At 36.8% G+C, this 15,400-nt stretch overlaps 1 protein-coding gene across 1 annotated transcript in view; it reads right to left on the minus strand.

Moving 5' to 3' along the window:
- The window catches only part of KIF14 (kinesin family member 14), a 71,578-nt gene that overhangs the window by 51,696 nt on the left and 4,482 nt on the right, over positions 1–15,400 (minus strand). Inside the window, exons 3-12 of the mRNA XM_017499389.2 lie at positions 14,907–14,994; positions 10,381–10,479; positions 8,361–8,413; positions 7,477–7,507; positions 6,961–7,068; positions 5,643–5,759; positions 4,734–4,849; positions 3,328–3,500; positions 1,760–1,907; positions 1,451–1,514 (exon numbers count right to left, since the gene is read on the minus strand). Coding sequence (XP_017354878.1) covers positions 1,451–1,514; positions 1,760–1,907; positions 3,328–3,500; positions 4,734–4,849; positions 5,643–5,759; positions 6,961–7,068; positions 7,477–7,507; positions 8,361–8,413; positions 10,381–10,479; positions 14,907–14,994 — 997 coding nt within the window. The remainder of the gene's footprint in view (positions 1–1,450; positions 1,515–1,759; positions 1,908–3,327; positions 3,501–4,733; positions 4,850–5,642; positions 5,760–6,960; positions 7,069–7,476; positions 7,508–8,360; positions 8,414–10,380; positions 10,480–14,906; positions 14,995–15,400) is intronic.

Below are 15,400 nucleotides of genomic sequence, written 5' to 3' on the forward strand. Positions count from 1 at the left end.
TGGTGCAATCTTAGCTCGCTGCAACTTCTGCCTCAAAGGTTCAAGGGATCCTCCTGCCTCAGGCTCCCGAGTAGCTGGGACTACAGGCACATGCCACTGCACCCAGCTAATTTTTGTATTTTTAGTAGAGACGGGGTTGTGTCATGTTGGCCAGGCTGATCTCAAACTCCTGACCTCAGGTGATCCACCCGCCTTGGCCACCCCAAGTGCTGGGAGTACAAGCGTGAGCCACCACACCCGGCCATAAACATTTTTTAGACTCTCTCCTCCTTCCTTAGAATCTCTCCTTTGTGACCTCCCTGTAACTGTTACCTTCTTTGTCCTTCACCATCCTCAGTCTACTCATATATCAATCTAACATCACTAAATTGTGTCTATTCTTATCGACTGGCCGTCTTCAGAATAGATCAGTTTCTTTTGTTGCATCTTCATTGCCATCACCTTAGTCAGGCCCCTGTCAACTCACACCAAAACTACTGAAGCAGTCTCCTGATCACTGTCAACACCTTCTGTTATCAAGCCATCTCATATCCTAACCCAGATTAATTCTCTTGAACGGGTACCCTCATAATGTAAATTCCCTGGTCACTTTCAACAGCTTCTCACTTTCTACAGGATAAAACTTGATTTCCTTGGCTTGGAAATCAAGTCCTTCATAAACTAATCTTAACGTATCTTTCCAATTTTATCTCCTTATGATCTCATATAAACTACTTCCAATAAAACTGATCCACACAACCTTTCTAAAGACACCTCAAACTTTTCTACCTTTACTTTCACAAAATTTCCTCTTCAGAGAATGCTCTGTTCCTTTTCTCTTCCTATTAAAATCTTATGCAAACTTCAAAGCCCATCTCAAATGCCACCTCTTCTATGAGGTTGGACTGGCCATGCCCAAGGAATTTTCCTTCCTTCTCCTGAATTCTTATAGTACTGTCCCACTGCCAATCACTTGAAATACTTTTCATTACGTAAGTTTCAACCATATGAAACTGCCAGTGTTCAACCATTCTTTACCTAGAAAAATGGAATTGCTTATGGCTCGATCTAATGAAATCATGTTGCATTTTAGTCTTCTATTTACATTTTGTAAATCTTTCTCTGGATCACAAGCTCTCTGAGGGATGAAACTGTATTTAATAACCTTGGCTTCCCCTGTTCCTGGCACAGCATAGACATTTAATATGTATCTGTGAAACCAAAGTAAATATTACAAGATGGTTTATTCATACTCTCAACTTTCCAACTAGCTTAATGGGCTAGCTCTAAGCAATCAATCTTGATCTTAACATTTCTTTATATTAATTTTCCTTATGGTATTGCTTTGTACAGAGGCAGTATACAGTAAGTATTTGAAACACTAAATTTACATGCATTGGCATATTGGCAATATTTATTTCTTGGCATATTTATTTTATTTTCAAATCAGTTGAGAAAGTTGAAATGATACCTGTAACTCTTTTGTTTCTTGAAGTTTTCTTTTTTCAGCTTGTTCAAACTTTTCTTTCCATAGTCTTTCCAAAGACAAAGAAAATAAGAGTTAAAAACATCCAGACATATAAGACTGAGAGTCAAGAGACAATCAATCAGCGAAAATTAGGGAACTATCCAGTAATATTTAAAATATGATAGTCTGGGATTGGGCTGCTCTATTCATAAGGAAGGTAGGGGAAAAGATTCAGTATCCTCTTGGGGTCCCTACCAGTCCTATGATTCCACAGCAACAGACTTAACATTTAAAGGACTGACTATATTCTACCTTTGCATTTCTGCCATGTCTCTCTCCTGCTGATGCAGTTTCATTCTTAAGGATGTTATTTCTTGCCGACAGAGCCTGTATCGTTCAGGGTCAATATTCCGATTGTTTCTCTGAGCAGCTTTTAGCTTTTCAATTTCTGCCTTCAATTCTGAAGATTTATACAAAGATGCATGAAAGTTACATTTAATATATAATGATTTCCATAGTAAGCACAATCCTACAATCTTCCATTTCATTTGAGGTTTTTAATACAGTATTACTAAATAAAACAGAATATTGGAAAAATCAGCTTTACTTTTATAACCTGTAAATCTTTACTTAGTCTTAACCTGAAATATGCTCCCATATTAATGATTTTTCCCTGTTCATAAGTACAAAAGCTATATAATGTATCGACCAAAGTGGGACACTTTTGAGAGGCAAAGGGGGGACTGTTAAAGTATGTTTATTTAAAAAGTAAAGGAATAAAAGAATGCCTACTCACTAGGCAGAGCAGCCAAGATCAAAGATTTTTCCAGCTAGAATTCAGAATACTTATTTTATTTTATTTTACTTTATTTTTGAGACAGAGTCTCACTGTCACCCTAGGCAGAGTGCAGTGGTGCAATCTCAGCTCACCGCAACCTCCACCTCCCGGGCTCAAGCAATTCTCCTGCAGCAGCCTCCTGAGTAGCTGGGATTACAAGCACCCACCAGCATGCCCAGCTAATTTTTGTATTTTTAGTAGAGATGGGGTTTCACCATGTTGGTCAGGCTGCTCTCAAACTCCTGACCTCAAGTGACCCACCTGCCTTGGCCTCCCAAAGTGCTCGGATTACAGGCATGAACCACCATGCCCAGCCCGGAATACTTATTTTTAATGAAAACAGTCCCATTCATGAAATAGAAGGGATCCAAAAGGGAAAGGATGGATCAGAATAGAGAAAACAGATTCTTCCCTGGCTCACACATCTGAAATGTCTATCACCTGCTGCTGCTAAAAAGGGCCAGAAGACAAAGGGCGATGAAAACATGATAGTTCTACATCAGCAAAGATAAAACTGTACAAATCAAGAAATCTTGCAGGCATTAAAGTCTATTCTAAATTGATGATTAGCTAGAGATAAAGAGAAAGCAGTATTTAGCATAAATAAGTTCAGCCTATGTTAGAAACTCAAGCTTAAATTGCCTTTGGATCAATGAACTAAGCATGAGCAGAGCTAGTACATAAAACGATAATGGAAGAAAGGTCATAAAAGAAAAATAACAAATAGTTTCATTGGTATTTTGCTGTACACATCTATGACTCAGTCTGTAAATGTATTGTTTAATGCTTGCTGTTTCCCCTTTACCCATACTCTGTTCTCTGTGGGTTTTCTTCTGATTGTTTTTCTCCTTATTACTTATTCTCTTTCACTCTGCCCTTCTACCTATCATACTCCATCACTACAGGCTAATGACTAGAATCTATTAAAATAGGTACAGAAAAAAAACCTTTGATTTTCATAAATTACATATTTTAAGACTACAACTAATATTTGGGAGTAAACTGTGGCAAAATAATTTTTAAATTCTGAGAAAATATTCACCTCTAATTAACTTAGCATTCATATCTTCATTTACTTTGGCAATGTTGACTATTAAACGGGCTTGGTTAGCATATCTAAGTGTGCTTAATGTTTCTTCTATGTTGCTGGCAGCGGGACTAATCGTAGCAATCATTGCAGTTTTTGAATTTCCACCCAGACTTTCTTTTAACAGCCTGCAAGGAAAAAAAGTCATAATTAGACTTTGCTTCTACAACAACCTAATAACAGTAGTTATCAAGAAAGCACAAAACAAACTAATAGGGTACATAATACAGTACTATTATATTCTACTCAAATACCATTTAAAACTTTTTCTGGTGTTTGTAACCATTTCTAGATCTCATAAACACTTTTTTTCTCTTACACTTTTTATATTGTTTCATGAGGCAACAGTCTGTGCAGACTTTAAAATGTGGTTAACCACCAAATATTCCTTAAGATACCTCTCCTCTTACAACAGTGTGAGCTACATAAGGAAGGGACTATGTGGCTCGGTCATCTTTGTATTTCCAGTGCTATCACAACCTTTTGAAGCAGGTGCTCAATAAATGTTGAAAACGATGAATGAACATTGAAACAAAAATTCTATATTGTACTATATGCAAAATCTTTAGAGAAAAAAAGAGGGTATGAGACTTAAAACATGTATCAGTGCAGAAGGAATGTCACTATTTTTAACTTTCAGAAGACATGAAAAAAATAAGATTTTCCCTTATAGGTTTCAAGGTGGGAACCACATTATAATTAACCAATTATAAAGACAGATTGCCCTCAAGTAGAGATGTAGTCCTTATCATAACTGTATATTAATGCCTGTATACTAACTGTATATTAATATCAGAACTATATTAATCAGAACTGTATATTAATATCAGAATATTAAATCCATACAGATGTAATCTGAATGTAACATACTGAAAATTAAATCTACATTCATTAATGAAAACATTTATTGAACACCCACATATTAGCACTGTGTGCTACGCAAACAAAATGATTCAATTTCTCTTTATACAAATAGCAATATGTTTGGTAGTACCATATACGTTCAAACATCGGGGACAAATAATAGTTAAGTACAAGAATAATTATTTACACTCATATGGTACATATTATGTACTAAGAATTTTATACGAATAATTTAATCCTCACTTACCCCTAAAAGGTATTGATTTTATCCCTATTTTACAGATGAGGAAACAGGCTAGAATATTAAGTAATTTGCCCAAAGTCACAGGGGTTTTTAAGATGCTGAACTGAGATTCAAGTCCAGGTAGTTTGGCTCTAGAATTCATAATGCTTACCACTTTTCTCCATCCCAAAGTTAATGAAGTCAGTCTATCATTCTTTTCCCCATAGTATTCACTATATTTTATGCAGTTCTTTATACTTCAAAAGATACTTGCCATGTAAGAACAGATTCACGATAAGGAATAAAAACTCTCTTTTGGTTTGCTTGTTCAGAGAGTGCAGATATAACTTTTCCCAAAGTTAGCAAGGACTTATTAATACTCACACCTTCCTGCATAAAAGGAAAAAAGAAATTTAACTTAAAATAACTTCTCAATAAGAAATTTATTTTACAAAACATACTTCTCCCCTCCTATGTCTGAGTAAATACTTTTTTCTTTTCTTTTTTTTGAGACAGAGTCTCACTCTGTTGCCCAGGCTGGAGTGCAGAGGCACAAACATGGCTCACTGGAACCTCGACCATCCAGGCTCAAGCGATCCTCCCACCTGAGCCTCTTGATTAGCTGGGACTACAGACACATGGCACAACACCTGTCTATAAATACTTTTTTCTATAAACAACCAACTTTTTTATGACTCAAAATTTATTTTCTTTCCTTTTTGTTTTTTTTGAGATGGAGTCTCACTCTGTCACCAGGCTGGAGCACAGTGGCACAATCTGGGCTCACTGCAATCTCTGCCTTCCAGGTTCAAGCAATTCTCCTGCCTCAGCCTCCTGAATAGCTGGGATTACACGTGTGCACCACCACGCCCAGCTACATTTTGTATTTTCAGAAGGGACGGGGTTTCATTGTGTCGGCCAGGATAGTCTCGATCTCTTGACCTTGTGATCCACCTGCCTCAGCCTTACAGGCACGAGCCACCGCACCAGGCAAAAACTTATTTTCTTTAAAAGTTAGTCATAACCAAAAAGTATGTATCTCTTTTTCAACCACAGCATTGCAGTCTATAAACTGCAGATAAAGATACATTTGGGGGGGTTAAGTGTATTAAATTTGTATTATCCTTAAAAATAATGACCTCAGCAATAAACTTCATTGAAAGGAGAAAAGCATCCCATTTACCTTCAGTCGATCCCCACCAGTGTGAGCCGCAGAGCAGCGCTCGCTGCCTGCCAGATCTATTAGGTTAATTCGACTCGTTATTCTGTGATCGTGTTCTTCCCCTTCCACAAATTCTGTCTATAGCAAAATGATATTAATTGAAAATAATTTAAGTTCTATGACTTGCTATCAATAGAAGTTTTTTAAAAGGAAAGTTGTACAAGATTACACATCACTCATTTATTTTTAAAATCGTCTCTTCTTTTTTTTTGAGACAGGGTCTCGCTCTGTCACACAGGCTGGAGTGCAATGGCATGATCACGGCTCACTGCAGCCTCAATCAGCTGTGTTCAAGCAATTCTCCCACCTCAGGTTCCTGAGTAGCTGGGACCAGAGGCACGCACTGCTATACCTGCTAATTTTTTTTATTTTTAGTACAGACAAGGTCTCACTATGTTGCTCAGGCTGGTCTCAAACTCCTGAGCTCAAGTGATCCTCCTGCCTCAGCCTCCAAATTGCTGGGATTACAGGAGTGAGCCACCGCACCTGGCCTAAAATCATCCCTTGGTAAAACTGTGATAATTTATAACATAAAAATATTCACAAAGTCTACTGAAAATATATTGAGCAGTGGATAGATTATGCCAAAATAAAAGAAATTGCTTTAGAGATTAAAATCTGTAACCACTCAGTTATATTATGGAAATAACAATAGAGAAAAAGTTTAATGCACAAAGATGTTGCTTATCCCAGCATTATAACAGCAAAACATTTAAAAATAATACAAAGTCTAACAGTAGAGAAAAACTTGAGGAACTGTAATAGTTAATGGAATATTATATAGCTATTAAAAATTACTTTATAAAAATTTTAGTAATATAAAATTGTTACAGATTTTAACAGTGTGATTTTAAGTGAATTTAATTGTGATGGTAAAAAAAACCCGAAAGATTATATAACAAAATGTTTAGAGGGGTTTATCTGAGTAGTGAAACCTATGGCTAAATTTTTAAAAATCTTTTGCTTTCTGATGTTTTTCTAAATACTTGTATAATTACTATATATTATGTAAAATATACTATAATATGTTGATATGCTCATATCAATAGTATTATGATAACAAGCATCTATTATTGGTTTAAAAATCTGGTAAACAGTATACTGCCATACATCATTTGGTCATCGACCAAAAGTCATTCAAACTTGGGTATATTTCCTACAATCAAATTAAGTGTATATATTTATATGGCTGTACTTTTATGTTTTGATTTAAAGAAGATAATAAGAAAAACATGAAACTTAAATGTATTTACTATCTTGCTTGTGGAAAACAAAATACCTTGGTCTGGGTCATCACCAGGGTGAAAACGGAATGAGATCGGGAACTTTTATCATTCATACCAGTAGCAGCAGTAGCTCTCTGTTTATTTCCCAATTCTAGCCAACTCTTATAAGGAAAAAGGAAGGCAGATCAGATCAGCAGACTGTAATTCATTGGTATAAAAATTAAGAGAAATAAGATATACACATTTGTAATTAATTTATAAAATTAAATGAGTATTTATCTTTTAATAATTTGTATTCCCATTGCCATTTTTCTGACATAGAAATCAGAGGCAGGAAATAATAACTTTAAAAGGCTGTTTCTGTAACTCTAAGCTTACATGAAGGTCAATATTTATTTTAAATATGAAGAGCAATTATTTTGATTAAAACTTAAAATCAGTTTGTGATAAATTAAGGAAACTTAACTTTTTATTTGTAAAACAACAATTAAGAAAAAATATTCTTATGAATATTTAGGATTATGCTCTTTCTATCTAGTGAAAAGAAGACAAAATACAATAAATCTTACCTGGATATCAGCATAAGAACTGACAACATTCCTATTTTTAAGAAGTGAAAAGACAAAATCAATTTTACTGATGATTATACTCTTGTTCTCATAAAGTAATAACATTTCAATTACATAATTACTCTCTGAAGATCACAATGGACTAATTCATGAATATTATTTTACTGATTCTCCCAGAATCTTTTATTTTCCCCATTCTTAAAGGACAGGAAATAAAATAATGCTTTAATCTTAACAAAAATTATGATTTTTCTTAACACAATGAAGCACCTTAGCATTTTAACATAACTTTCAAGTCTAAATCACAATACCAAAAGATAGACTTTAACACATATGTATATGTATAGGTATATTTATATGTGGGTGTATGTGGGTTCCAATACAATCCCAGATATATTAAATGCAGCTGAGTTAATACTTAATCACTTTTCCTTTCCTTTAAGAAAGAATTTGGAGTGTTGAAAAAGAAAGTAAGTGACTCTAGGTAAGTATTAAACTCTTAACCCTTCTTACTACCTTCTGTTTAGCTTAGAGTCATAGGTATAAAAAAGCAGTTGCAAGGGAAGATTTAATTAATGATGAAAGGAAGGGGTAAAAGGGAGAAAAAGCAAATATTTACTTCATACTCAGTATAATGAATACTCCATGCCAGACACTTTACAGGTACTGTGAAAGATACAAGCAAGTATAAAAACAAATAACTAACACTCTATGGAAAGAGAGGGGAAACTTAACTGGGCAATATCAAGGGTAGAAGTCTAAATAGTTACCCAGGGTTTCCAAGCTAGGAAGGCCAATGAGAATACAATAAAGACTATGGGAGAGTAACATTCACTCTACTCATTTGTTTTACCCTCCTTGCCTTTGCAGAGCCAAACACTTACATTGACAGTGCTTCAACATATGGTCCATAAACAGGATGCTCCCTTACTCTCAGCTAGTAGAAGCAAATACATGAATCATTAGGAGTATGACAAATATTTCATATAATTTTAAATGCTCTCTTTTTCTGTATTTTGAGTTTAAGGTAAGAGATTTATCTTTATTTTATCCAGGAAAAAAAAAAACACACACACACACACAGAAAAGCTCTCACAAAAACAAATCTGTAAGGCATTAGGAAATAGCTTAGATATAAAAAACTGTTTATAGTAGCACAATATGCAACAACATAGTGTAACATCAAATGTCTCACTAGTTTTTTATTCTTAAAAGATTGCTATTAGAATTGTCTAATAGAGCAGATGTCTTACTGGTTTTCTTGTTTGTTTTGTCTTTTGAGATGGAGTCTTACTCTGTCACCCAGGCTGGAGTGCAGTGGTGTAATCTTGGCTCACTGCAACCTCCACATCCCTGGTTCAAGCCATTCTCCTACCTCAGCCTCCTGAGTAGCTGGGATAACAAGACAGCCGTACCACACTGGCAAACTTTTGTAGCCATGGTGACACAGCGTTTCACCATGTTGGCCAGGCCTGTCTGGAACTCCTGACCTCAAGTGATCCTGCCACCTCGACCTCCTAAAGTGCTGGGATTACAGGCATGAGCCACTGAACCCAGCTTGTCTTCCTAGTTTTCCAGTAAGACATTTGAATGCTAAACCTTGCAGTAGCTATGGTTTATACACTTTTAAATGCTCTCTAAAACATATTGTTAAATTTTAGACATTAAAATGTTTCTGACTGGGCACGGTGGCTCACACCTGTAATCCCAGCACTTTGGGAGGCTGAGGTGGGTGAATCACGAGGTCAGGAGTTCGAGACCACCCTGGCCAACATGGTGAAAACCCAACTCTACTAAAAATACAAAAAATTAGCTGGGCATGATGGCGAGTGCCTATAATCCCAGCTACTCATGAGGCTGAGGCAGGAGAATCACTTGAACCTGGGAGGTGGAGGTTGCAGTGAGCCAAGACTGCACCACTGCACTTCAGCCTGGGGGACAGAGACTCTGTCTCAAAAAAAGGCTTTAAACATATAGAAATCATAGAAGCAAATGTCAAGTTTTGTTTAAGCTTCTTGATGTTGCCAATAGTAAACTGTATGACCACGGGCAAGTGAAGAAGGCAGCTGACTTCTTTAGATTTTTTTTAATTGTGTTCCAAGGTTCACTGCAAACTTAAAAATTTTAAAGTTGAATAGCAGTTTTTTGAAAAGATGATATAATTGTGAAACTTTCTATTTCACAGATTATCTACAAGGCATGAATTTGCTAAATAATCCATTGAAATACATATTCTATAATAAAAACATAATTTTTAAAACTTTTACTACGTTTTGGCTTATAGACTATTAGAAATCTGGTGTTCAATTTATGTGGTCCAACTAAATCTTGGAACAAATATTTTATCTTTAGTTTTACACAATTCTTGATCAAAATAAAGAGGTTAAATCTAATAACTAATTTAATTTCTACTAATGATAATGTTCTGCTTCTTTTCTTTCTTTTTTGGAGACAGAGTCTCACTCTGTTGCTCAGGCTGGAGTATAGCGGCGCGATCTTGGCTCAATGCAGCCCCCACCTCCTGGGTTCAAGCAATTCTCCTGCCTCATCCTCCCGAGTAGCTGGGATTACAGGCACACGCTACCATGCCTAGCTAATTTTTTTGTTGTTTTTTTTTTTGTATTTTAGTAGAGACAAGGTTTCACTGTATTGCCCAGGCTGGCCTCGAACTCCTGAGCTCAGGCAATCCACCCTCCTCAGCCTCCCAAAATGCTGGGATTATAGGGGTGAGCCACTGCACCTGGCCAATGTTCCACTTATTCCTAAATTAGACTGTAGGTTCAAGCATATGCTATCATAGAATTACAGTAAAAATTTAAGCTATATCATCCAGAGAACTCATATAATTAGATGCATTTATAATAACAGAAATTCAAAACCAATAATAAATTGCTTTAATCTTACTGGTTGCTTTCTCTGCCCATTTTCACCTTTACAAACCAGAAGGTCATGAATTTTTTCATTATATACTTCAAAGAAGCTCATTTCAATGTGATAGCTGACCTAGTAGGAATAGAAACAAAGCATATAATTTAATGTTTTGCAAATCATATCTGTGATTAGGATCTAGTATCCAAAATATATAAATAAATAAAAATATCTTACAACTCAACAACATAAAGACAGCCCAATTTTAAAATGCACAAAGGACTTGAATAGACATTTCTCCAAAGAAGATGTACAAATGGCAAACAAGCACATGAAAAGATGCTCAACATCACTTTGCAGTAGAGAAATGCAAATTAAAATCACAATGAAAAACCACTTCACACCCACTAAGATGGCAATAATAATAATAATAATAAGTGGAAAGCAACAACTGTCAGTGAGGATGTAGAGAAACTGGAACCCTCCTCCATTGATAGTGGAGGTACAGCCACTCTGGAAAATAACTGACAGTTCCTTGAAAGGTTAAAAACAGAATTACTAAGCTGGACATGGTGGCTCGCACCTGTAATCCCAGAACTTTGGGAGGTGAAGGTTGGTGGATCATTTGAGGTCAGGAGTTCGAGACCAGTCTGGCCAAAATGGTAAAACACCACCTCTACTAAAAATACAAAAATTAGCTGGGCATGGTGGTGAGCAACGGTAGTCCCAGCTGCTCGGGAGGCTGAGGCAGGAGTATCGCTTGAACCCAGAAGGCAGAGGTTGCAGTGAGCTGGGATCACGCCACTGCACTCCAGCCTAGGAGTCAGAGCAAGACTCCATCTCAAAAAAAAAAAAAAAAAAATAGCATTACCATAGAAATTTAGAAAACAACTGAGAACAGGTATTCAAACAAACACGTGCACCAATGTTCACAGCAGCAGTATTCACAATAGCCAAAAGGTATAAACAACTCAAATGCCTATCAGCTGACAAATGGATAAATAAAACTGGTATATCCATACAAGGAAATATCACTCAGCCATTAAAAGAAATGAAGTACTGTGTGTGCAACAATATAGATAAACCTCAACACATTATGCTAAGAAGCCAGACACAAAACATCACATGTTGCATGATTCCATTTATATAAAATTTCCAGAACAGGTAAATCCATAGAACAAAAACAAATTAGTAGTTGCCAGGGATTGGGGAGAAGGGGGAATGGATTGTGACTGCTTAATGGGTACAGGGTCCCTTTGAGAGCAATGAAATTTTTTTGGAACTAGATAGAGGTAACAGTTGTACAACATTATAAATTTACTACATGCCATTGAATTGTATACTTTAAAGTGGTTAATTTGATGTTATGTGAATTTTATCTCAATTTTAAAAAATTTAATATGAACAATAACAAAAGTCCTTGCATTTCTTCTTACTTTCTACATAAGGTTCAATTCAATCCAATACGCATTTCTTAAGTACCTACCTACTATGTGTATGGATTTAGGTTATTGTCAGAAGGACATAAAGAAGTCTTAGACAATGTTCTTGCCCATGAGGCTAACACCTCAGAGACATATAACATAACTTCCAATAGATAAAACAGAGCAATAGAAAATTAAGAATCAAAGTGAGATGACTATGGCCAGGCGCAATGGCTCGTGCCTATAATGCCAGCACTTTGGGAGGCCGAGGCGGGTGGATCACCTGAGGTCAGGAGTTCAAGACCAGCTTGACCAACATGGTGAAACCCTGTCTCTATTAAAAATACAAAATTAGCTGGGTGTGGTGGCACATGCCTGTAATCCCAGCTACTCGGGAGGCTGAGGCAGGAGAATCGCTTGAACCCAGGAGGTAGAAGTTGCAGTGAGCCGAGATCACACCATTGCACTCCAGCCTGGGCGACAAGAGCGAAACACTGTCTCAAAAAAAAAAAAAAAAATGAGATGACTATAAATAAAATGACTAATCAGAAAGGGGAATATTTAGGATGACCAGAGAGAACAGGGAAGGAGTAAACAGAATGTGAGGCAAGAGAGACACAGTGGATTGAACCGGAAAGTGGGGGAAGGGCATTCTTGGGTAAGGACAGCAGCGTCTGTGTGTCACAAGTGCTGCGAACAGGAAAGACACCCTGTAGGCTGACATTTGATCTCGTAAGATAAAGCCTTAAATCAACAATTCTTCCTGACTGCGGCAGAAAACAATCATTAGACTAAGTGGGGCTGAAATTCTCCTCCTTTTGACTTAGAAAGATACAGCGTAGAGGCCAAAAAGGGGAAATTCTCCTTCTAAACAGCTCTTCTGACAGTTAGGGCATAGTTTCCTTATTAGAGAAATAAATTTCATCCACTGACCCAGAAGTGAGTTAGCAAGCATCTAACAGAGTTGGAAGCTTCAAGGGAGTGTCAAAGAGATCTAGTTCAATTCGCCAAATATTTATTGTGCCCTTCTAGGTACAAAGCACTCTTCTAGGAGCTGTGGGAAAACATGAGAGAAACTGGACATAGTTTGTATCCTGAAAGAACTCAGAATCTAATTGGAGATGCGATATAGTGCATGAGTAATACAAGGCAGAATACAGTTGGTGAAATGAGAGAGAAACAAAACACTTCCAGAAAAAGAGGTCAGATATATGTGAACACCATGTAATTATCATGTCACAAATGCTGTGAGTAGGTATGGGGGCTGTCAGAATTCAATAAACATGCAATAATGCTTATTTTATGTAAAATAGTATTTTATGTTATAGAGGCTCCAGGAGGACTTAGAAATGAAAATGTAGTGTGGGAAACAAATTGGAGAAGGTAGTTGGGGCCACATTGGAGAGGACCTGCTTTTTTCTTCTCCTCTAAGGCTCCTGCCATGAGGCTTGCTATACTACCTTCTATTATCCCCATCCACATACTATTATCTTCTACCTGAGTAGTATTAATTTAATTCCAAAGTTGATATAAACACATTTATTGGGCTCACTATGTGTCGGGCACACTTCAAAATCTTTTGTATAGATCAACTCATTTAATCCTCACCACAAATCAACGATAAAGATATTGTCCATATCATCTCTATTGTCTGTTCTGAAACAGACATAAGTAAACTGTTCAAGGTCACATTTCTACTTTTTTATTTTTTTTGAGACGGAGTCTCAGTCTGTCACCCACGCTGGAGTACAGTGGCAAGATCTTGGCTCATTGCAACCTCCACCTCCTGGGTTCAAGCAATTCTCCTGCCTCAGCCTCCCAAGTAGCTAGGATTACAGGCATCCGCCACCACACCGGGCTAATTTTTGTATTTTTAGTAGAGACAGGGTTTCACCATGTTTTCCAGGCTGGTTTCAAACTTCTGACCTCAGGTATTCTGCCTGCTTCGGCCCCACAATGTGCTAGGATTACAGGCATGAGCCACTGCTCCCAGCCTCTAGTTTCTAGTTTCTCCTCTTATCACTCTCCACCCTCAGATTTCATCCTCAAAACAAAGGAAATTATTTATAGATTCCCAAAGGTTCCCTACTTTTTTGCTTTCAAATGTTGATATATGCTGCTCCCTCTTCTGGAATGTCTTTCTCCCCTTCTTCACCAAGCTAATAATGATATGTGCCCTTCAAAAATACACTCAGTTGCTCCTTCCTCTGAGAGAATCTGAATCTGTCTCCCTCCAATCTACTGTGTTCTTAGTTACATATTCTATTATAGCATCTACTTTAGTTTGTTTAGCATTTAATTGATTGTACTTGGCTGTTAACTGGCTTATTTTTCCACTACACTCCTTTGAATACAGGGACTGGGTCTTTTAACTCCACACCCCTAATCTAGCACAATTTTCCCAATTTCCCTTATCATAAAAAATACTGGAGGAAAAGCAGGAAAATTATAAAATCCCAAGCTCTACAGCAGACCAACTGACTCAGAACCTCCAGAAGAGATTTTTAGCAAGTGTGCATACACATATACATATATGTCCCTGCCAAGAATTCCTGGTGATTCTTATGACAAAGTAAATTTGAGAAAAAAAAAAAAAATGATCTAACAGGCTGCCTGGCAACAGCAGAATGCTCAGTAAAAGCTTGCTCAGTGTGTAAATGAACAAGTGAAATACGAAGCCAGTACAGCCTATTCAGATGTAGTACAGTGGAAAGAGCATGGCTTTGGAAGTCAACTCTGGGTTTAAATCCCAATTTCACTACTCTTTCTGATTCACGTTGTCCAAAAGTTTATGCCTGCTATACTTAGTTAAGTCTGTGCACCTATCTGACTACAAAGACATGTATAATAGCATGTAACTACCACATGTGTGAGCCTCTACATATACACCAAAGAAGTAAAACAAAAACAATGTAGAGAAGACAGAAGAGACAACTTCACTCTCACTGCCCACCAGGTGGAATTGATTCTGAATTTAGAATTTCCACCCTCCCTCTCCATACCACTGTTCCAAGAAGAGTGATCTATAAATCAGAACTATCTTCCATTAAGTATTTCCTTAGTGGCCGTGACTGATTTGAACTTGGTTTGACTATTTTCTACTCTGATGAGAAGCTTGCAGATATTATTAGAACATACCTCTTGGGTTTGTTTTCTGGCTACTTGAGAAAAAAGATCTTCACAAAATCTTGGAATTATTCCTGGTTCTTCGCTAAATCCCATCATCCTGGAAAATACATTATGAATAAGGGGAAAATGAAACTAATTAGGTTTTTTTTTTAATTCTTTTTGGGGAAATAGGCCGGGAAGGGAGTAGGAAGTAAGTTAGGTGAATCTCATAATTAAGAATCTGGACACAGGAACCAAATCTGCCTGAGTCCAAATCTTGACTCCAAGATACTTAACCTCACTAAACTTCAATTTCCTCTACTGTAAAATGGGAATACTAAAACTATCCAATTCCGAGAATTGTTGCTGGAGAATATAAGCAAAGTCTTTAGCACAGTGCCTGGAATATAGTAAGAACTCAAATGTTAGTATTGTTAAAATGCTGAGTATTTCCTTCTAGGACATTATCATAGCTACCATTTATCACATGCCCACCCCCACCCGCCTTTTTTTTTTTTTTTTTT

This window comes from Cebus imitator, unplaced genomic scaffold (assembly GCF_001604975.1).
Source record: "Cebus imitator isolate Cc_AM_T3 unplaced genomic scaffold, Cebus_imitator-1.0 Scaffold257, whole genome shotgun sequence".
Lineage (NCBI taxonomy): Eukaryota > Metazoa > Chordata > Mammalia > Primates > Cebidae > Cebus > Cebus imitator.